This window comes from Talpa occidentalis, unplaced genomic scaffold (genome assembly GCF_014898055.3).
Source record: "Talpa occidentalis isolate TD23 unplaced genomic scaffold, MPIMG_talOcc4v2.1 talOcc4.16, whole genome shotgun sequence".
NCBI classification, from domain to species: Eukaryota; Metazoa; Chordata; class Mammalia; order Eulipotyphla; family Talpidae; genus Talpa; species Talpa occidentalis.
The window spans coordinates 43,050,264-43,075,101 of NW_023601653.1; the positions used below are offsets into that span (position 1 = coordinate 43,050,264).

The following is a 24,838-nucleotide window of genomic DNA, read 5'->3' on the forward strand; positions in this document are numbered from 1 at the left end:
TCTAATATTCCATGATAAAAACTGAAGGTTTGGCAAGGGCAATTAATGTAAAATCTAGTAATTTACACAATCAGTGGATTGTGGAGATTGGATGTAAATCTAACTCCAAAAAAGCAAGCATGTACAAATAGAAATGCAACTATGAAGGTAAGGTAACAAGGCTATGGCTTTTTGCTTTTTTTTTTTTTAAACCGATATTTGAAGTTGTTCCTTATAGATTAGAAACAATCCACTTGAATTTATTCTGAACCTTCTACCTATTGGTTGTTACTTTTTTGACCCTGGCAGTTTGTATCTAAGCAGAAATACAACCAGTGTCATCACTCAACTTAGTTTTCTGACTGTTTAGAGGAAATCAGAAATTTGAATGACAAATTTTTTTCAAGTCTCTGGGTCTATTAAAAATATCCAGCTGATAGACAGTAAAGTACTTCCTAAGTACAATAGGTAAGGAGGGTCACATTGTTACCTGAGGGAAGAAAAATTCTTCCATCAATCACACATTGCATAGTATCTGATGCTGATATGGGGTTACCATTGCTGAGAAGTAGCTGGAAATTGGTTATAAGAGATGTGACATAGACAGTGATGGCATAGATTGGCCAGTATCTTACAAACAGAAAAAGAAATACAGCAATTGCCAAGTTAAAAGAGAGGTTTGAAAAAATATGAATTCATAAAAAATTAAAATTTATCAGCAATAGTTCCTGTTCTTAGTCACAGACCTCTAAACATTGCTTGGAACACTACAGGAACTATTACACAGATTCAGATGTGTTATAACATAATTTCTGTATATCTTAAGGGGTAAGTCAGTTATTTCAGTAACTTTGGCTTAATGTAGAATAAATATGAAACTTTTTCATATATGAAACATTCTTCATTTTAGGTTGATGATATGCTTGGTTATTTGATAGAGTATGAAGATGACTTTTTAGCTGAAATTATTCTTCTTCAGGTATTGTAAAAACATAATGGAATGCATTTTTAAAAATATGGTCTCAGCTTAGATACTTGAAGAAAAATTTTTTTAAAAAAAAGACCTTATGAGAAAAAAAATTTACTTTTCTTCTTCTTAAAATGAATTGTTTGCTTCTACGTGTTCAACCTTAATCTTGAAATTTTATATAGTAAAGAAACTTGTCAAGAAAAGTTGTCAAGTGGCTTAAATGTTGTTATTGACTAAATTTTATCTGGGCTTTCTATTCTTTGTTTTATTCTGATTCATTTGACTTTTTTTTCTATCCCCTTTTAATAAATGCATTACATTTTGAGAGCATCACCCTTCTTAAGAACTATTAAGTTGTACATACAACACTTTGTTATACACTGGTTATATAGCAGGGGGAATATTTTAGTTTTTGGGTGATATTCACAATAATCATTAGGCGCCCCAGTGGAATGGACACCAACCATTATACTGCACCTGAGTATCCAACCTGGCTGTAATGCAGACTGTTCAAACCTTTCTCTGAATCCCAGCATTCTGTGATAATTTGATTACACAGAAGATGAACCAATTTAAAACTTACATCTTTATGATTTTCTCAAGTATGAGTCTTTTCATGGCTATAGGAAGATGAATTTATTTGAGGTTCATGGAATATACTTTTGTGGTCCTCATTTCTCTCCTACATGCTCTGAAATAGTAATTCATTAGACATTGTAAAGTGAGGTGGATAACTTGTGCATTGGGAAGTTTGAAAATTGTTTGAATGATGTATAACCTTGTCATTTCCATTAAGTATAGATTCTGGTTTTCAGACTTTTTATTTCAATATCTTAGATGATCTTTGAACAATGGGTTCAGACAGGGAAATGATTCTGAGAAATTACACATGATTGGTGTCACTGTTTATAAAATGTTCTGTTTTTCTTTTCTTTGCTGGGATCTGTGAAATCTTTGTCATTCATAAAAACGCTCTTCCTTGGCATGGACATGCTTTGCCTTGCAGATTTTCAGAGAAAGTTGTGAAAGTGATGTAACTATCATTTTTTATTTTTTTAAAAGTATGTCTGTTCCATTTTTTAAATACAGATTTACACATTTAATCTGGCGTGGTCTGTCATCCCAGAGTCTTTCATAATGTTCAACTGTTCATTCTTAGATTATTTTCCCACTGTTATCTTCTACATTATAAATCTTTATTTTGGACTCCAAAAATCTTTGGCTCAGATGTTTGGAAGACTGCAATGAGAATATTAGGGAGTAGGGCCTCCCCTGTGGCGCAGCAGTTGAGCGCTGGACTGCGAAGCTGCCCGCAGCCTCTGCAGAGCCGGTTCGATCCCCGGCTGCCGGGTGAGGGTCCCACATGGCTCGAGACCTCTCCTGCTGCCCGCTGCTTCCCTTAGCAGTGTACTTCATCAGTCTGCCTGCTCTGCTCTCCCCTCTGGCTCTGGGAATTCTCTCACCCTCCTGTGCTTCTGACTGTACCCAGTGCTTGTATAAATAAATAAATAAATAAATAAATCTTAAAAAAAAAAAAAAAAGATGGAGTTAAAAAAAAGAATATTAGGGAGTAGATATCATACAATCAAAAGCAAAGAAGACATGGAATTAACTTGAAGGAGGAATCAATTGAGTTCAGCATAATGGAGAACTTTTTGGTGCACATACATAGAATCCTATACACATTATATGAAGATATCAATTAAAAATCATTCCGGAAAAACAGATTCAAAATTCAAGGAACATTATAAGCAAAATTTATTTCCTTTGTCATTGCTTCATTTACCTTAATAACATTTTGTTTGTTTGTTTGTTTTTGTAGGTTATGACTTTTGTTCTGAAAAGCATAACTGCATGGAAAATTCTGTCTGCAGAAATCTGAACGACAGGGCTGTTTGTAGCTGTCGGGATGGTTTTAGGGCTCTCCGAGAAGACAATGCCTATTGTGAAGGTAATCCTTGTAATGATGTGTAGCTCAGCTGTATAATTTCCTAGGATTACTGCATGCAAAATTTATTAATTTCCCTGGTTGTCTAGTTGATGGGCCCATTAAAAGCAGTGAATTTAATTTGAAGTATATTAATCAGCCCCAAATAATTATCTTTCAAATTAAAGTTTTTTAGCTATCTGCTATATGTCAGACTAATATGTTAATATGACTGGTTTCTTGAATTAGAACAATACTTCTTCATAAAATTGCCTTCTTTCTTCATCATTAGATATGCAGATCGTTCACATATTGACATGATTACTGTCCTTTGCAGTTTGAATTGTCGTTAGATTTTTCCAGACAATGTTGTGCAACATACATAGTAATCAATTAACAGGAAGATAAAGTGTCCACCACTGTTTTGCTTGCTACTGTTAAGTCATCTTAGTGGTTGTGTTCAATAGTTAAAAGTGGAGTAAATAGTTTCCGAGTTATTTTTAGAATGTTAACTAATATCCAACATAGTTTATTCTCACGTGGAAACAGTTTAAATAAAATGAGTAGACTCTTGACATTCATAAATATTGTGGCTCTGACTTTTAAGACCTTGGAAATCCATGAGAATTACATGAGATGTAATTCATTTCCCTGAGGCGCAGAGTTGAATCATTCCCATTCATTGTGTGGCTAGCCAGCAGGTCTTGTAAGTAAGGGACACTATATGTGGTGATATGTGGTATATGGATATTGGGAGGGTTCTACATATACCATTTTCAAGTACAAAGGATGTGCAAAAGGTCTTGGAGATGCAAAACCTCAGGTATTAACATGCAACCTCTGTTTAGCAATAAGATTTACTGACTTTTGGGAAACAAACTTCTCCTGTTTCCCTGAGCTTTCAGTAGATTTTCTTTGCCTTGAGTATTATGCATAGTGAAATAAGTCATACAGAGAAAGACAGAGTCCATATGATTTCACTCTTATGCGTTATATAGAGAAAACACACAAATGAGCGATATAAAACAAAAACAAACTTTTAGAATGTAAGAACAGTTAGTCATCAGCAGAAGGGAAGCTGAAAGGGGAGGTGGGTAAATGGGGTGGGTAAAGGGAGTCAACTTTCTGGTGAAAGTTATTAGACTTTCTGTGTTAATGTAATATATATACACATTTATTTTCATGGTGCAAATTTGAAACTTACATAACATTGTAATGTAATGTTACCTAATAAAAATAGCAGTTGTAAGCTTTTAAATTTACCTTTGCTCTCAAAGCATTTCTTTAAATGCTTCTGGCTTCATCCTAAAGGGACCATTTTGTTTTTGCCAGAGGAGGAACATAGCTTTCCTTCTGCATTCATAATACTTATTTATTTAAAACTCCTCATTTTGAAAGCTTTTATACAAGAGATGGATTTAAACTAACTTAATAGGATAATGTATTTTCCACTATAACATTTGAGCTCTCTAATCTACAAGCCCCACTGTATTGTTAATATATATAATATGAAGACACATGACATGTGATCATAAGATAATACCACTTTGTAAATATTAATGTTATGATTTTTTTTAAAGATTTATTTATTGGGCCTCACCTGGTGGCGCAGCAGTTGAATGCTGGGCTGCGAAGCTGCCCGTAGCCTCTGCAGCGCTGGTTTGATCCCCGGCCACCGGCAAGGGTCCCTCATGGCACGACAGACCTCTTCTGCAGCGCCTGCTGCTCCCCTCAGTAGTGTATTTCGAGTCTGCCTGTTCTGTTCCCCACTCTGGCTCTGGTGAATTCTCTCGCCCTCCCATGCTTCTGACTGTACCCAGTACTTCTACAAATAAATAAATAAATCTTTAAAAAATTTTATTTATTTATTTATGTATAAAAGAACCAGGGTGTAAGCTAGAGGTGCAGGGGTGGGGGAGAGAGGATTCACCAGAGAAAGTGGGGAGCAGAACATGAGGATCTACTGAAATACACTGCTGAGGGGAGCAGCGGGCGAGTCACGAAAGGTCTGCTGTGCCATGTGGATTGCTTCCTGGCCGTCCTGGGATCAAACCAGTCCTGCAGTGGCTGTCGATAGCTTGCTAGTGCTGTCTTTCACCCCTGTGCCACCAGGGTGGCCCAATGTTATGATTATTTTTGTCGAGCTTTTGCTTTTATTGTTGTTAAGTGTTTTCCCTCATGTGATAAAGATTTTGTAAGCACCAAGCACTTTCCTAGGCACTGGGTGTAAATGGGGAATAAGATTAAAATTCATGCACATAGGAGCTACATGCAAAGGGGAAGACGGAGTAAGTGGATAAATGTAGAAACAGAGAAGACAATTTCAGGTAGCAATAACAGTGAGAAGGAAATGAAACAGAATGACAACAGCAAGACTGATTGAGGATTAACTTAGATAGGATAGTCAGGGAGGAGAGGTTCTGGGGTGAGGTTCTGGGGTGAGGTGATGGCAGTTGATTTGAGACTTGATGATAAGGAAATAGCATGGAAAGATCTGAAACAGTACATTCCAACCAGGAGGAATTACAAGTGGAGAGATCCCAAATAGAAACTAGCTTGGATGTTGTAGAAACAGGAAGAAGGATAATGTGATTAAGCAGATGAATCAGAAGAGGTGCAAATGGGGCCTCCCTGGTGGCCTAGGGGTTGAGTCCCAGAGCTGTCACTGCCACAGCCTGAGTTTGATCCCCAGCCAGGGAGCTGACCCACATAGGGCACAGAAGACCTCTCCTACTCCCCTCAGAAGTTTATTTCAGTCAGTCCGCCTGTTCTGCTTCCCACTCTGTCTCTGCTGAATCCTCTTCTTCTCACTTCCATACCTTTGGTCTACACTGCAGTTCTTCTATGCTATTAAAAAAAAAAAAAAAAGAAGCAGCGATGCAATTGGAGAATGAAGCAGAGTCCAATAATGTAGAGAGGACTGTAAGTGTTTTAGATTTGCCTGAAGCAGGAGAGAGATGCCCTCCAACTCTCTCCGAAGAGGTAGCTTTGGAAGGTAGAGCCAACAAATAGTAATAAAAATTGTTTAAAAGATATAAAAATTCCAATAGATTATTGTGGAGAAGAATTGAGGAGGAGCAGATGGAGAGTATTGCCATTTATTGAGATGAGAAAGAACTCAAGGGAAGAGGCGAGAGAGCTACATTAAATTATTTATCAATGCATCCGATTGAAAATTAGTTTAATTATATAGAGTAGATGACTCAGTTTTTATCTGCAAGTTTATGTGTAGTATAAATTTGCAGCTGTTTTCCATTCAAAATGCATCATACTGAAAATTGTTGAAATTTTTTCAAGCTATTTGTATCATTTAAAGGTATAATCTTCAAAAATTAAGAAAATCATGCAAAATGTGTTGGCTTATACTCATCTTGAATATTTTATACATGAGAACTTCTAACACATCTTTTGTTATTCATGGTAATAGTTTTCTGATTAAATTTGGTTTTCCTTTTCATTCTAATACTGTTTTTGCTAATTCTAAGATGTTTTCACTTCTCATTAACTAAGTTTGGGCAATTGCACATTATATATCAACAATAATATAAACAATTAAACTTATCATATATAAACATATAAATATTAGGTAAAAATAAAAAAACAGTTATAAAGTGATATAAATATATTGCAGCATCTTTATTGAATCTGTGGGGTTGTTTTAGTAAAACTGTCATTGAGACTGTTGATTTTTACTACTGTTTTCTTGATAAAGGTTTAAACAGCACTGGTAAATGCTGGCCTTCATTTGTTCATTTGACAGGTATTTGTCTGAATAAAGTACCTATCTCGTTCAAGGCTGGGCTAGAATTGAAGCATAAATAACATACACATGACTGATATTCTCCCAGGCAAGAAAGATAATAAACAGCTCATTACCCCCAAAAAGTATTTCATTAGAACTATTGTGAGTACCCTGAAAGAGACATGGGCTGGCAGATCTGACCTGCATAGGTGGTAGGGTTAGGGGAAACTTGAAGAAAAGTTTCATTCTGAAAGCTTAATAAAAATCAGCGAGGTGTAGAAGGAAAGGGGGGATTCTTGAGTGGAGGGATCAGCATGTTTAAAAGTCTTCAGCTGGAAGCACTGAAGGAAAGCAGCGATCAAGAGGTGCCTGAGGAGACTGATGATGGCAAGCACGGCCTTGAAGGTCACCCTAAGGAAAAGGGGAAGCCAGTGAAGGTTTTTTTTTTTTTTTTTTTTTTTTTTTTTTTGGTTTTGTATTTTTATTTATTTATTTTTTTTTAAATATTAAATTTTATTTTTATATTCCCCCATACAATTGCAAACGCCCATTCTGACCCCAATCCTTCCCCTCCGCCCCCCCCCCCCCAAAAAGTGTCTCTGGTTCATAGTTTTTTGTTGATTTTGATTTTCATTTTCTTATATTCATTTTCCTGGTCCCTTATTTAAGTTTTCTAGATTCCTGCTATGAGTGAGACCATCCGGTATTTTCCTTTTTCTTTTTGGCTTATTTCGCTGAGCATGATCCCTTCCAGTGCCATCCATGTTGCTGCAAATTGCATGTGTTTATCTTTTTTGAATGCTGAGTAATATTCCATGGTATATATGTACCACATCTTCTTGATCCAGTCATCTATTTTTGGGCATTTGGGTTGTTTCCAAAGCTTAGCTATTGTAAACAGTGCTGCTATAAACATAGGGGTGCAGGTGCTCTTTGGAATTGATGTTTCTGTGTCCTTTGGGTAAATACCTAGGAGTGGAATTGCTGGATCATATGGAAGCTCTATGTTTAGTAGGTCCAGAAATCTCCACACAGCTCTCCATAGTGGTTGGACCAGTTTGCACTCCCACCAACAGTGCACAAGAGTTCCTTTTTCTCCACATCCTCGCCAACATTTGTTGTTGCTAGTTTTTTTAATATGTGCCATTCTCACTGGTGTGAGATGGTATCTCATGGTAGTTTTGATTTGCATTTCCTGATTACAAGTGATGTTGAACATTTTTTCATATGTCTGTTGGCCATTTGCATGTCCTCTTCAGAGAAGTTTCTTTTTAGCTCTTCTGCCCATTTTTTGACTGGATTATTTTCTTTGTTGTTGCTGAGTCTCATCAGCTCTTTGCAGATTTTGTGATCAGTCCTTTATCATTAGTGTTGGGTGCAAAAATGTTCTCCCAGTTGGTGGGGTTTCTCTTTGTTTTTGTTATTGTCTCTTTTGCTGTGCAGAAGCTCTTTAATTTGATGTAGTCCCAGCTGTTTATCTTTCTCTTCAATATCACTGCTTTGGGTGATGTGTCTGTAAAGATGTCTTTGATGTGCAAATCCCGTAGTGTTTCGCCTATATTTCCTTCTATGTATTTTATGGTTTCAGGTCTTATGTCTAGTTCTTTAATCCATTTTGAGTTGATATTTGTGTATGGTGTGAGGTAGTGGTCAAGCTTCATTCTTTTGCATGTAGCGACCCAGTTTTCCCAGCACCATTTATTGAACAAACTTTCTTTGCTCCAATGCATAGTCTTTGCTCCTTTGTCAAAGATTAGTTGACCATAAATCTGTGGGTTTATTTCTGGATTTTCTATTCGATTCCATTGTTCTGTATGTCTGTTCTTGTTCCAATACCATGCAGTTTTGATGATTATGGCTTTGTAGTATATTTTGAAGTCTGGGAGTGTGATGCCTCCATTTCCTTCTTTTTTTTTCAGTAGAGCTTTGGCTATTCGGGGTTTTTGGTGATTCCATATGAATTTCATCAATAATTGTTCTATTTCTTTGAAGAATGCCATTGAGATTTTGATTGGAATAGCATTGAACCTGTATATTGCTTTTGGTAGGATGGCCATTTTAATAATGTTTATTCTTCCAATCCATGAGCAGGGGATGTCTTTCCATTTCTTTGTGTCTTCTTCTATTTCTTTTAACAGTGTTTTATAGTTTTCTTTGTATAGGTCCTTTACCTCTTTTGTTAGATTTATTCCCAAATATTTGATTTTTTTTGTTTCGATAATAAAAGGGGTGGTTTTTTTGATTTCTTCTTCTTCAGATTTATTGTTTGTGTATAGGAAGGCTACTGACTTTTGCGTGTTGATTTTGTATCCTGCCACTTTACTGAATTGATTGATGAGTTGAATTAGTTTTTCTGTGGAGATTTTGGGGTTCTCTATGTATATTATCATATCATCTGCAAATAGTGATAGTTTGACTTCTTCTTTTCCTATTTGGATTCCTTGGATGTCTTTCTCTTGTCTTATTGCTCTGGCTAGGACTTCCAGTATTATATTGAAAAGCAGTGGTGAGAGTGGACATCCTTGTCTTGTTCCAGATCTTAATGGAATTGCTTTCAGCTTTTCACCATTGAGAATGATACTGGCTGTTGGCTTGTCATAGATGGCCTTTATGATGTTGAGGTATGCTCCTTGTATCCCAAGAATTTCAAGGGCTTTCGTCATGAATGGGTGTTGCACTTTGTCGAAAGCTTTCTCAGCATCTATTGATATTATCATATGGTTTTTATATTTCTTTTTGTTGATGTGTTGGATAACGTTGATTGATTTTCGGATGTTAAACCATCCTTGTGCCCCTGGAATGAATCCAACTTGGTCGTGGTGAATTATCTTATGGATACATTGTTGGATTCTGATAGCTAAAATTTTATTGAGGATTTTTGCATCAGTGTTCATTAGGGAGATTGGCCTATAGTTTTCCTTTTTTGTGTTGTCCTTATTCGGTTTTGGTATTAGTGTAATATTGGCTTCATAGAACGTGTTTGGTATTGTCCCTTCCTTCTCAATTTTTTGGAAGAGTTTGTGAAGGATAGGCACTAATTCGTCTCTGAATGTTTGGTAGAATTCATTTGTAAATCCATCAGGTCCTGGGCTTTTGTTTTTGGGGAGGTTTTTAATTACCATTTCAATTTCGCTGCTTGTAATTGGTCTGTTTAGGTGTTCTATTTCTTCTTTATCTAGCTTTGGGTGATTGTAGAGTTGTAGGAATTTGTCCATCTCCTCTAGATTGTTGAACTTGTTTCCATATAACTGTTCATAGTAGTTACTGATTATTCTTTTGATTTCTGCTGTGTCCGTTGTGATTTCTCCTCTTTCATTTATGATTCTGTGTATTTGTGCTTTCTCCCTTTTTTCCTTTGTGAGCCTGGCTAGGGGTTTGTCTATTTTATTTATTTTTTCAAAGAACCAGCTCTTGGTTTCATTGATCTTTTGGATTGTTTTTTTAGTTTCAATTTCATTTATTTCTGCTTTGGTTTTTATTATTTCTTTTCTTCTACTGGTTCTGGGGTTTTTTTGTTGTTCTTTTTCTAGATCTTTGAGCTTCGAGATTAGGTTGTTTCTTTGAGTTCTTTCTTGTTTTTTGATGTGAGCTTCTATTGCTATATATTTTCCTCTTATTACTGCTTTTGCTGCATCCCATACATTTAGGATATTGGTGTCCTCCTTGTCATTCAATTCAAAGAATTTTTTAATTTCTTCTTTGATCTCCTCGTTAGTCCAGTGGTCTTCCAGTAGTGTGGCTTTTAATCTCCATGAGGTAGGATAGTTCCTTGCCTTCTTTTTATGATTTATTTCTAGTTTGATGCCTTCGTGGTCAGAAAAGATGGTTGGTATGATTTCAATCTTGGTGTATCTGTTGATGTTTGTCTTGTGCCCCAGTATGTGATCGATCCTGGAGAATGATCCGTGTGCGCTTGAGAAAAATGTGTACTCCGTTTTTTTTGGGTTTAGTGTTCTATAGATGTCTGTTAAGCCCAAATGCTCTAGGTCCTTATTTAGAGCTTTAGTTTCTTTACTTATTTTTTGTCTTGTTGATCTATCCATTGTTGATAGTGGTGTGTTGAAGTCTCCCACTACATATGTGTTTTCTCTGATGTCTGTTTTCAGAGAGGACAACAGTTGTCTGATATATTTTGGTGCTCTTTCGTTTGGTGAGTATATGTTAATGAGTGTTATTTCTTCTTGAAGTATTGTCCCCTTAATCATAATGTAGTGACCATTGGGGTCTCTTTTTATTTTTTGAGTTTGAAGTCTGTTTTATCTGATATAAGTATAGCTGTTCCTGCTTTCTTTTTTGGCCCATTTGCTTGTAGGATTGTTTTCCATCCTTTGACTTTGAGTCTATTTTTATCTTTTGTAGCTAAATGTGTTTCCTGGAGACAGCAAAAGGTTGGGTTTTGTTTCTTAATCCATCCTGCGACTGTGTCATTTTGTTGAAGAGTTTAGTCCATTTACATTTAGAGTTAATATTTATATGTTAGCATCTGTATTTGCCATTGTGTTTTTCTTTCCTTTGATTTTATTTATTTATTCTTTTAATAACTTTTTTTTTTGGCCTTCTTTCGTTGTTATTTTTTCCTCTGAGGTTCTGGCTTTAGGATTCCTTGTAGTATTTTTTGGAGTGGGGATTTAGTCGCAATGAAATTCCAGAGTTTCTGTTTGTCTGGGAAGGTCCTTATTCTTTCTTCATAGATGAAGGAGAGCTTTGCGGGATAGAGTATTCTTGGTTGGCATCTGTTTTCTTGGAGTCTGTTGACTATGTCCCTCCACTCTCTCCTTGTCTGTAGTGTTTCTTCAGAGAAGTCTGATGTCAGCCTGATTGGTTTTCCTTTGAATGTTATCTGTTTCTTCCCTCTTGTCAGCTTCATTATTTTTTCCTTGTCCTGCATTCTTGGGAGCTGTACTATTATGTGTCTTGCTGTATTTTTCCTTTTGTCGTGGAAGTTTGGTGTTCTTGCTTCTTGTATATCAATTTTCAGCTCCTTCTTCTCATTTGGGAAGTTCTCTTCAATTATCTCCTGGAGTATTTTCTCTGTTCCTACATCTCTCTCCTCTCCTTCTGGAATTCCTATAACTCTTATATTTCCTTTCCTCATGGAGTCAGATAGTTCCCGAAGTCTTTCTTCAGTCTTTTTCCTTCGTACTTCTCTTTCCTTTTATGTTTTGGTTCTTTTTATTTCTGTGTCTTCAAGAGTACTTATTCGTTCTTCCATTTCATCTATTGTGCTTTCATTGCTTTTCCCAGATTTCTTTAGTTCCTCCATTTTTCTTTGATCTCCTGCGTTTCTTTTGCTTCCCCCTTTAGGGACTCAATTTCATTCTTCTGATCATTGATTATATTTCTCATATCGTTGTTTTCTTTTATGAGTTCTGTAACTTTTTTAATCATGGCAATTTTAAATTCTCTTTCTGGAAGGCTCAGAAGTTCTTCCAATTTACTGTCGTTGCAATCTGGAGGGTGGTTTTCTTTTTTGGTGTGTTTTTTTCCTGAGGAGTTGTTAGGTTGCTTGTGGTTCTTCTACTCCCTACTGTCTGTTTTCTAATTTGTCATATGCATTAGGACACTGTGTTGCTGGGACTGGCCAGCATCTTGGGTGAACTTCTCTGCTCCCCTCTGGCTCCTCCAGGAGCCATCTCTGGCTTCTGAGGGAGCTTTCTGCTTGTTTCAGGCAGTCTTTAATGAAGAAATGTTCCTGTTCTAAAATGGCAATGTGGGACGCTGTCCCTGCACATCTGGTCTCAGGCACACTCTTTTGCACGCCCTGTCTGCCCCTGCTGTTTGTGCCCGCTCCCTCTGTGGGCTCAGACTGCTGTTCGGATGGGGTCTGGCGTGGGCTAACTTCCCAGCTGGTCACTGGCTCCTCCGGGAGCCTTCAGCCCTTTTCAAGCAGTCTTTTCTCAAGAAATTTCCCTGTTCTATGGGGTATTAGTGACTTTTTATTTTCTGGTCACTAGGTGGTGCCAGAGATCTCTCCTATTGTCCTTGGGGGGCTGTTTTTTCCCCCATTGGATAAGGAACAGAGCAGGAATGGTAGGGTATTCGTCAATGGCTTTGGGGTGCTGTGTCTGCCTTGTGCCCCACCATCGTGGAGAACCCACACCCCAAATTTAGTGCCCCGGGTCTCAGTTCCAAATCCCTCAGGTCCAGGACACGGGCTGTAGCCCAGTTCAGTGGCCACAGGAATGGTGCCTTTTGCACCCAGCTCCCGTGCCTGGGCGCCTGGTTTCTGATTACTCAGTGTTGACTTTCACCTCAGTGATTTTAGGCGCGGGGACCTGGGCAGCCAGGATCCGCGTTTGCTTTTCAAGCGTGCCTCTTTTCTGCGGCAAGTTTACCGGCCTGCCAGGGGCTGTGTGCAGGTCTCCAGCGTCTCTGTTGTTCTCTAATGGCGCCTGGAGCCATTCGCTCACCTCTGCGGCGAATCCTGCAGGGTTCTCCACAGCTCCAGTTCACGGGGTTTGGTGGCTGAAATAGTTACTTTCCACTCCCAGTCCCGCTTGATGCGTAGTTTGTTCTTGTTGGTCGTTTTAGTTTGTTTTTTTCCTCTTCTCTGCTGGTCGGAGAGTGCCGACTTTGTGGGTAGGGGAGGGGAGCAGGGTTCTGCGCTTTCCTCCCTTCTAGTCCTCTTTTATGGCAACTTTCTTCTTTGGGTAGTTTGCTGGAGTCATCTGCTTATCTTCCGTGTCCCAGTTATCACTGGGACCTGCTGCTTTTCCTCCCTATTAACTTTTTTTTAGTGGGCGATCTTACTCGCAGCCTCTCCTCACCGCCATGTTGCTCCGCCCTTCTCTATCCATTTGTATTTTAAATTAATCATGCTGGTTGCTGACTCAAAGGGGGAAAGGCCAGTGAGGGACACAGGTTGTCTTGTGCTAAAAGTAGATGTGGGGGAACTTGAGAACATTTATGAGATAAACTCAGTCCTGTTGATTACCTGGTGATAGTATATGAGAAGGAAAGTGGTATCAAGGTTGTTCATTAGGTTTCTGACCTGCAAACCAGGCAGATGATGGTACGATTCCCCTGGACAACAGATTGGGTAGAAAAACCATCATGTACCTCACAGAAGTAAACCACATTGTGAGGATATGGTACTTCTAAATTCAGTAGCCAGTTGAAATATACTGGATGTGGAGTTCAGAGAAGTTTAAGTTGGCTATAAAATTTGAGATATTTTGGCATATAAATGATAGTTGAGGAAATGGAAGAATTACAGAGTATATTTAAGCATTTTATACAAAAGATAATTTTCACGAAGACAGCAAAATTGTGATTGAAATGTAAAAAACAGAAGGGGATGCCAATGAAACCAAGAAAAGAGAAGGTTCAAGAAGAAAATAGAATGTTTATGAGAGCTCAGGAAAGATGAAGTCTGAAAGATGTCCTTTGCATTGGAATATATCAGTGACATGGAGGACATCGGCAATAGTGATTAGAGCATGAAGGTGATGTTGAAATCCAGTTTAGGATACATTGAAAACGAACTTCCAGATATTTTCAAGGGAAGGAGAAAGAGAGTAGTAGCTTAAGGAGAAAGAACTAAGGGAGGGTCTTTCTTATCTACCCCTTTTTTTTCTTTTAAGTTTCACCTCCATCACTCATCTCAACCTTGGACACAATGACTAATCTATGATTGGATGACTTGTCCAACTTTTAGATATAAAGGGTCTAAATATTTGGGAGTGTACTGACTTACTTTATCTTTCTTTTGAACTAGATGTTTACCATATATTTCTTTTACAAATTACACATTTCTTTCTATCCATTCAATGTTCCTCATTTTCTATTGATACTTACTAATTTTTTAATGCTCCCCTTTTTACTTGGTCTTTTGTTAGTACATTTAATCTATAAAAGATGTGGTAAATTATGATGGACATGGTGTTTTCCAGAGTGGTTCTTTACTATGTCTTCATTTAAAAGTCAAATTTGTGGGAGCTTTTGCTGTTTTGACTATCTTCCTTCTTGACAGAGCATGATTCAATCTTATATTAGGACTGTCTTGGCGTTCTATTTTACATTGTGTCTTCAGGAGTCACTCATTTGTTAAATTTTGCTCTTCAGTGCATAATACCCTCCAGGGATTACAGTTATATCAGCCCAATATTGCATTATTATGAAGAAACATGTTCCTGATTCCCAAGCCCCTTAAAATTGCTGGCATTGTTGCTCTCCAAGTTTTTGGTGTCAGATTAAGAACAGGAAAACAGTTCTGCCTAAATGAGTCATTTATATATTCGCATCGCATGCAAAATTACTGAAATTGATAATTGATGCCTTGTTAATGAGTTCTGAAGTAAGTTTGTGAGACATTTTAAATTGCCATGAATATAGGAAATCATTTGCTATAACCTGAACCCTCTAAAAGAGTAACTCCTTTTTGATGGGCCAGATTCTTTTGAATTCATTCAATATCTTTCTTTTTGAACAGGAGTTTTTATTTCATGTCACTTTTGATTCAGTCATTTTGTGCCTACATCTCTCCCCTTCCTCAAATTAATGTTTACCAAACCCTGTTTTTCTCCCTGACAGTACACAGGGCCTTGTTTGTTGCTCCTCATGACAAGTTTGAACTCCTTGTCAAAGCTGCAAGGCTCTCTGTCTCCTGGCCCTATCTAGCTGTTCATTTATTAATACTTTGCAGGACACCCTCAGCTTTCTTGATTATTTCCTTTGCTCATGATCATTCATTTTTGATAGGATTGAACTGTATCCCTCCAAACTTCATATATTCGGTGCTAATGCTGAATATCTCAGAATGTGATCTTCTTTGGGACATTGTAGATGTAGCTAGTTAAGATGAACTCTTACTTGGTTAGGGTAGAACCCTACTCCAGTGTGACTGCTGCCATCACAAAAAATGGGGAAATTATAATACACGTGTGTCATGTAACTATGAAGGCAGAAATTGGGTTGTATGTTTACAAATCAAGGAACACCAAAGATGGCCAGCAAAGTACCAGGAGCAAGGAATATGGAACAAATTGTTCCTCATAGTCCTCAGAAGAGGCCAACCGTCCAACACTTTGATTTGGACTTCTAGCCTACAGAATTTGTGAACTGGGCCACATGGTGCAGCAGACCTCTCCTGTCTCACCTTCTGCTCCTCTTAGCAGTATATTTTAGTCAGTCTGCCTGCTCTGCTCCCCACTCTGTCTTTGTTGAATCCTCTCACCACCCACACTTCTAGCCTATACCCCAGTTCTTCTACACAAAAAGAAATTTTAAAAATTAAAAAAAAAATTGTAAGCCAGTAATTCTTGTTGCTTAAGCTGTGAGCTTATGGTGCTTTATTAGGTAGCCCTAGCAAACAAATACAGAATGACAGAAGTATCTTTTACTTTTTGGAATAACTGTCCATAATTTAATCATCCTCTGGACTTTTTTTATATTTTTATATTTGAATATTTTATTGATGAATTAAGTGCACATAGATTTTTTATATTTTATCTGAGTGAAAAATTAGTACTGTGTTCCATACTGGCTTATACCCAATTATCTAGTTGTAATAATATACTTTATCACATGCTAGATTATCTTTTAGTGAATTCACAGATATATCTGTATACATTTCTACCACCTATAATTTGTGTCCTGTGGTCCTAAACTGCTTCTTTTCCTTGCATTCTATCAAACTAAAATAAAGGCAATGTAGTAGATTTTTTTTTTTACATTTTAAATGTACAAAACAGGACAGGTTTATTAGAAAAAGGGGAAAAAGAGAAGCACCTGAATAGTCACGGGTGGCCAGGAAAGTTCCTATGTCCCAGGGCTGAGACAAGGTAGAATTTAAAAATTATTTGTTTGTTGATGGCTTGAAACACTTAGATATGCTGAACAGATGAGCACTCTTTGACCTCTTCATCACTAAATAATGATTTAGGACAAGCAGAGAACTTACTTATTGTATTTTTGTTGTGCATGGAAAGTCTTAATTGTTATAGTGATATTTATACTAAAATGGGATTTGATTACTTTAAGTTGTGTTTAAAGTAATAATTTAAACAAAAATTAAACAAAAGATGAAGTAAAATAAAGCCATTCATTTTTGGCAATTAATATTTAATTGACTTTTACATGTTACTTTGATGGGGCCCTCTGGACCATGGTGGAGGATTTAGGTGCTTTGGTGGTAGGTGTGGTAACTTAGATCTGAAGAATAAAACTATACCCCCAAATGACACACAGTGTTGTAAACCAGTGTTACCTCCATCAATATAATTTTAAAAAGTAATTTTGAGTAGTGCAAGAAGAGGAATTTACTGATTTAGAACCCTCATTATTTGTAGAATTAGGTGATCTGCATATGACTTGCATATTAAGTGATAACATATGCCTGAAATTTTCTCATCTTCACCTTTGTTTTTACTGAACACTCTAAGCAGTTACCTAAGATTTGAATCCTCTCCACACTCTGAAGATCAGTTCACTTAAAATATCAAATATCTGGCATTGAAAAGACGCTTAATAAGTGCAAGTTGAAGGCCGAGTTAGGAATCTTAATAAACATTTGAAACATTTGCCATGTGTTAAGCGAGGCCTGCCTTCCAACCAAGACCAAATGATTATATTTAGACATCCAGTTCAAATGTCTGTTTTTTTCACACTTAATATAAAAGGGAACACTGCTTCCTCCCACTCCAATTCTGTTTTCTTAATGTACTCATTTGACTAAGGGCACCTCTCCTAGCTTCTTTCTTGTTCTATATTTCAGGAGTTGTGGCACATATATAGAGGAATGTGAACATAATGCTTAATAAAGCAAGTGATTTCTCTATTCTATCCTGTTTGTTTCTTTTCCTGCTATTGTATATCAATAGGGCTGTAATAACACACACTGCCAACTACTAACAAACACATGGTTTTTTAGCAATGTTTTAAATGCTTTTCACATACAGTATCTAATTTTACCCCCAGTCTTATGATGTAGTCAAAATCTTTTGTTTTGTAGTTGAGAGAATTTTGGAAATCAAATAATTTCCCTAAAACCATTTACCCAGACAACAAAGAGTAAACCCAGAGTTCAAATTTAGCCATCTACAAATTGTGTCTTTTGCTTGTACTTTTAAATGCATTATTGACACCAATTTCTTTCTTATTTGTCTAGGTAGGAGTAGCATACACATTTTCATTTAAAGACATTTTTCAAGCAGTTAGTTAATGAACTTAAATGAAATGTTTCTGAAATGAAAACAAAACCAAACCTGTAGTTCTTCCAGAAAGCAGCTCGTTGTCATTAGAAAAACTATAGTAGCTGAGTTGATAGTAAATAATTTCCACACAGGAAGACAGTGGGAAAAATATACTCTCCTTTTTAATTCCTTCCTCCCTCCCTCCTTTCTTTCCTTTCTTCTTTATTTTCTTCCACTTCCTTCTTTTACTCATTTTGTGATGAATTCCTGACATAGCTAATACCTGCATGTCATTAACTATTAGAATATGGAGCCCAATGAGAGGATTTTTAGGGAAAATGAGTGACGGCCACACAGAGCACTCTGAGAGCTATGAAGGGAAAGAGGTAGAATGAACTGGATGCTCTGAGTACACAAGTCCCCACTCGAGCTAATGGGAGGCCTGCTAACAGAACAGGAATACATAACCAGACGACCAAGCCCTATGGGATTAATTAGGGAATTCTAGCAGACACTACAGCTTTCAAACTATGGTTAATGATGTACTCTCTGTGGTGTGTTATGGTAGAGTTTCCCAAATAAAAAAGTGCATGTTACTATATTACTATATTAATAAGGGTTCTCTGGGAAAACAGAACTAATAAGATCTCTTTCTTTCTCACTCTCTTGCTCTCTCTCCATCTCTCTCCATTGTAAGGTTTTGACGTATAAGATTTTAGAAGCCCAGATGTCCCAATATCTGCTGTCACCAAGCTGAGAACCAGGAGAGCCGATAGTGTCAGGTCTAGTCCAAGAGCAGTCAAAGACCCTTGTCCCAGCTCACTTCATCAGAAGGTCATGTTTCCTCTTGCTCAGCATTTTTATTTTATTTATTCTTTTATTCAAAGATTTATTTTTTGTTAACTTGTGCATGCAAGAACTATGGTGTAGGTGAGAGATGGGGGTGTAGGTGAGAAGATTCATCAGAGACAGAGTGGGGAGCAGAACAGGTGGATCTACTGAAATCCACAGCTGAGGGGAACAGCAGGAGACACAGGAGAGGTCTGCTGTACCATGTGGGTCAGCTCCCTGGCGGGGGATGAAACTCAGAGAAGACTTTAACCCCTGCGCCACCAGGGAGGCCCCTTATTCTATTTATTCTTCAATTGATTGGATGAGGCCTGCCCACATTAGAAAGGGCAGGTTTTAAGCATGCTACCCAATCAAATATTAATCTCACTCAAAACAACCTCACGGACACACCCAGAATAATGTTTGACAAATGTCTAGTCACCCCATGGCATAGTCAAGTTGCATATAAATTTGCCACCACAATCATCAATTTAAAAAGAGGAGAGAGAAGAGCAAAGACATTTTTTATGAATTGGCCTAATAGCATCATCTACCCATCAAACTAGGTGAAACATAAACACATAAACAACTATAGGCATTAACATGATATATGGAAATATTAAAGTGCCTTTAGGTCTGAGGAATAGCTACATAATATGTTTACAATGCTGAATATGTTTTTTTAAGTATTATTTTATTTTATTTATTTTTTTAAAAAGATTTTTTTATTTATTTATATAAGCACTGGGTACAGTCAGAAGTGTGGGAGGGTGAGAGAATTTACCAGAGCCAGAGCGGAGAACAGAACAGGCAGACTGTATTTCATCAGTCTGAAGGGAGCATCGGGCATGGCAGGAGAGGTCTGTCGCGCCATGTGGGACCCTTGCTGGTGACCAGGATTGAACCGGTGCTGCAGAGGCTGCGGGCAGCTTTGCAGCCCAGCGCTCAACCGCTGCGCCACCAGGAGAGGCCCTATTTTATTTTTTTAATGAATTATTTTATTTTATGTAATTGTTACATCATTTTTCATTTTTGCATAATGTATGCATTTTCATTTTGGTTATATTCCCCATACAATTCCCACCCCCTTTTTCTGACCCTAATCCCTCTTCTCCTCCCCCTGCCCCCAATTATAGTGTATCTCTGGTCTGTAGTTGCTTGTTGATTTTGATTTTTACTTTATTGCAATTAGTCTTTTTCCTGGTCCTTTATTTAGGTTTTCTAAATTCCTGCTATGATATGAGTGAGACCATCCGGTATTTTTCTTTTTCTTTCTGGCTTATTTTGCTGAGCATGATCCCTTCCAACTCCATCCATGTTGCTGCGAATTGCATGAGTTTATCTTTTTTTGATTGCTGAGTAATATTCCTCCATGTATATGTACCACATCTTCTTGATCCAGTCATCTATTTTTGGGCATTTGGGTTGTTTCCATAGCTTAATTGCTGAATATGGTTTTATTTTGTTTTCATGGAATCATTCCTTCTCTAATTGAAGAGTTTTGGAGCAAACGTTCTGAAGATTTTTATTGAGCTATAAATTTATAGCTAAATTTAAATTTGCACTAGCAGATCTTCTGTAGACATTCATCATTTACTCTCTGCTATACTTCTACTTTCTCTGACTCATAAACAATTTCCATTTATTTGTTAACTTGAGCACCATTAAGATACTCAAATCAGAGGAAAGGGCATTTTTTCCTTGAAGTCAGGGAATCCTATGATACGGTGGGAAGACTTCTAAATTTTAAAATCAAATTTCTTTGAATTTCCTCTTACGCATAGTTTCTTACGAAAAGGAAGTTGAGAAGTCAGTGCTACCCATATTTACAATTCTTTTGAAACAGCACATTATAAGTATGCATTTTTTTCTAGAAAATACTCATATATTAGTTGATCATAGCTCATGATCACTTTGGGTAATGCATAGAGAGGAAATAATAAATTCAGTCAAGAAGTCATGATATTATGTCGGGTAAAGAACATGAACAATAAGGGTTAAGAACTTTCTCTGAGGTGCATCAATAGGCTCTTTTTTTTTTTTTTTTTTTTTTTTTTTTTTTTTGCGTAGAAGAACTGAGGTGTAGACCAGAGATGTGGAGGTATGAGAGGATTCACCAGAGATAGAGTAGGGAGCAGAACAGGATTATCTGAAATCCACTGCTGATGGGAGCATTGGGTGAGACAGGAGGGGTCTGCTGTGCCCCATGGGGGTCAGCTCCCTGGCCAGGAATCGAACTCAAATTGTAGGGGTGATAGCACTGAACCTTAACCCCTAGACTACAAGGAAGACCCTCTTGGGATTCTGATTTATTGTTGATCTCAATCATTAGCTTTCATGTAGAGACTCTTTGTTCAGCATTCATTCACCTGCTGTATTTGTTGAGCAGATACTACTTGCCAGGCATTGAGTGAATGCCAGTCATATGGGTCATCTAGATATGAGTAAAACTGATGAAATTCTTACTTTCATGGAGCTGACTTTCTAATGGGGTAGCATTTAATGTTTGTACCCATTTTCCAAATACAGATGAAAATAAGGATTGGGATTCATGATTGTATGCTTAGCTAAGATAGGTAGTCCTGTCTTTATACTCTTTCGGAAACTGCTTTTTTAAGGTCTCAGTACGCCATACTTAGCTATTAAAACTTTGTTCTCAAGGCATAATATGGGCCTTCACCTGGTAGCTGGTTAGAATTGTAGAATCTCACCCTTTATATCAGACCTGATAAATAAGAATCTATATGTTCATAAGATCTGCAGGTGATTTGTACACATATGGAAATTTGAAGAGCACTGGTTTAAGGCACAGAGTTTATGTTTTCATCATCTTAACATTTTGGTAGCTATTCAGTGTTTTTCAGCCAGGTTCTGAACTGGAGATGAATTTTATTTATATTTCCCAATATTAGTTTATTTTTATAAGCATTCAGTTTGGTTTCCTCATTCTGGTTTCTCAGAGTATGGTTCAAATTGCATCAAATTCACCTGAGGAGTATGTTAAAAATGCAGAATTTTAGATACAACCTTAATTCTGCTTAGTAGTCAGAGTTGGGTCTTAAAAATCTGCATTTTTACAAGCTTCCTGGTGATTTTCATGCCCATTAAAGGTCAGAATGGACTTTATAGGCCAATTCTATTTTGATGTTCTTCTAAGAATGGATTTTTAAAAATTGTTATTAAGTCTCATTAAATATGCTTGCCCAGAAAGATGAATTGTTGAATCTGTGGAGTCACATATTCTGTGTGTCACAGTGTTTTTAATTTAAACTAGGGTTTCTCAATCGTGGCACTATTGACATTTGGACTGGATAATTCTTTATTGTGAAGGGCTGTGATTGCAGGGTGTTTACAGCATCCCTGACCTCTACCTGTTGAATGCTATTAGCACACCTATGATGTTCCCCCCTACCAAATGTTTAAACAAAAATGTATCCAGACATTGTCTAATTTCCCTGAAAGGCAGTTACTTTCAGTGGAGAACCATTAGTTTAACCTGAGTAAACAACAGGAACATGACTATATTTGAGTGTTACCCCAGTCACCAACATCTGTTATATTATTGATTATCTTGATGTATTTTGGTTTTATAGTGAGTGAAAAAATGTGTATGTACAAGTATGTAAGGGCTGCTTGACCTTTTAAACTACCTGTTTTTTTAAAAAAAATTATTTATTTTTCTTTGCATAAAAGAACTGTGGTATAAGCCAGGGTGGGGGTGGGGTGGGGAGGTGAGAGGATTCACCAGAGACAGAGTGGGGAGCAGAACAGGTGGAGCTACTGAAATCCACTGCTAAAGGGAGCAGTGGGCAAGACTGGAGAGGTCTGCTGCACCCTATGTGGGTCAGCTCCTTGGCCAGGGATCAAACTCAGGCTGCAGTGGTGATAGCTCTGATACTCAATCCCTAGAAACCCTGAACTAGCTGGTTTTAATATTGAACGGCAGGAGAGACAGAATGCTATGGTGAGGAGGGGCTAGACTTATATTCGGAATCTAAGACTATTATAGGGCATGGATCTCAAAGAATGAAGCAATATGAGAAAGAACATTTTTTCCCCCATTTTTGAGTAGCTTTGAACATGCTATTGGAAGACGGAATTGCCTCAAGAGTTTTGTAGTGCTGGGGATGGGAGCTTCTTTTAAAGGGGCCCAAGAAAGGATGTAGGGGTATGATGTGCTGTCTTTGGCAGGGGCTGGGAGATCTTGGGAAAAGTCCAGAGGATGCTCAGGGAGCATGAAGGGAGCACTGATTGTAAGTATGCATTAATATATCCCTGAGTCCGTAGGAACCTTCTGGGTACGTGCAGAAGCAATCTGGTAGATACTGAAAGGGAGCCCCACATTCATTAGCAGCCAAGGCAGTCCTATCCATAGCCTGTGGCATTATTGAATTCTGATAAGATTTTAGGTTTGTTTGACACATTGTTCTCACCAGAAGGCTTACCTTTGATAGAAATACCTACCACCTACTAATGTTAAGCAGCTACGTATAATTGTCAACCTTTTACTAGTCCACTATGTCAATGCTGAAAATTAAATGCTGATAATGTAAAATGTTTATATGCATCAAATAAAATATGCCAATTTTTGACATACTGAAATTATGGAAATTGTTATGGGAAGTACACTGGGTTAGAAAATGTGGATTTAATTCTTACCTCTGCTATTTATTAGCAGAGCCTCTGTCTCCTCATTGATTCAATAGAAAGAATTTGTCTTATAAGGTTGTTAGGGGAACCAAGGTAAAATAAGATTAAGGATGTGAAAAAGTCTTCCAGAAAAATAAGTCTTCAGTAAAAGTTTGTCATTAAGCTTCTGTTTTTTCACACATTTGTCGCTGCTCGTGTGTCAGTCAGTTCATGCACAGAGATTTCTTTTTTGGAACCAAAATGGGACACCATTAGTTTATTGGAAGTGTCAGACAACAATACTCTCAGAATTTGCTAAAATTTTCTTATATTTTAAGCAATTCTAAAGACATCTTTAGTTCTTCAGCAACAAGGTTATCATAGATTATTTCCATCGTCAATCCAAGCTATGCCAAATTCCTTTCCTAGCTGAAGAATATTCTAGCCAGTTTTTACAGTATGTATAATTTGTCCTCATTTTGCAAATTATGTGATAAGACTTTAAATGTAACCATGGAAATTCATGTTATTTTTCTGTAATGAGTAGCAGGCTAAAATACTTCCTAATTAAATATGCATGTACCTATTTATTAATGGGAGAAGATGTCTGCTTAGAGTTAACAATTCATTTTAATTCAATTGCAGGTGGTGTCTTATATGAAGCAGCATTTCATTAATTTTAGATACATAAAAAATACTTAAAAACTAAGCCACCTCCCTTTTAAAAGAACCCATTTGAAGTGGCATATATAAACAATTTTTAAAATTTAATTGATGGGGCCTCCCCTGGTGGTGCAGCAGTTGAGCGCTGGGCTGCAAAGCTGCCCACAGCCTCTGCAATGCCTGTTTGATCCCCGGCCACCGGTGAGGGTCCCACATGGTGCGACAGACCTCTCCAGCCACGCCCACTGCTCCCCTCAGTGGTGTATTTCATCAGTCTGCCTATTCTGTTCCCCACTCTGGCTCTGGTGAATTCTCTCACCCTCCCGCGCTTCTGACTGTACCCAGTGCTTGTATAAATAAATAAAAAAAAATTAATTGATGGAGAAACTTTTTGTAACTTCATGAAGTTTAAGTTGAGGTATAATTTAGACATTAAATTATGAATGCTACCTCTGTTTTGCCTTCCAAGAAATCCAAATATGTTGTAATCATATTTGTGAATAGTGCTGAAGTCAATTAACAAATACTACTTTGAAGTAAAACACAACTATTAGCATTCCTTTTACAGTTCTTTAAATTAGCTTTTAGAAAGAATAACTGCTATATAAAATAAGATTATCATATGCATCAAGGACATCTGGAGATAGGTTTAGAGAAAGGAGGTAGAAGTCTGAGCCTGATTAATGGAGGGAAGCAATGTAGCTGGAAATATATAAGGACTGTACAGCAAAATAAATCTACCTTTGATTCAATGGTCCTGGTGTTACAGGGCAGGGTGAAGGGCACCCTGAGACCCCAAACCTGCCTGCTCTAAATGAGTTCTACCATCCCTCACATTAAGGAAAAACATACTCCAGTGTGTAAGATCTTCAGTGGGAGGGAACTTTAATATAATTAGTATGCGATAGCAAGAAGAGAAGGGAAAGAATAGATAAATAATTTTCATATGAAACACCCAAAACAAC

The 24,838-nt window shown here is 37.4% G+C and overlaps 1 protein-coding gene across 3 annotated transcripts in view; it reads left to right on the forward strand.

The window, feature by feature from the left end:
* NELL2 (neural EGFL like 2) overlaps positions 1–24,838 on the forward strand; it is a 424,803-nt gene that overhangs the window by 233,297 nt on the left and 166,668 nt on the right. For all 3 annotated transcript variants that reach the window (XM_054696282.1, XM_037514110.2, XM_054696281.1), the window contains exon 13: positions 2,772–2,900. In XM_054696282.1, the coding sequence (XP_054552257.1) occupies positions 2,772–2,900 (129 nt within the window). The remainder of the gene's footprint in view (positions 1–2,771; positions 2,901–24,838) is intronic.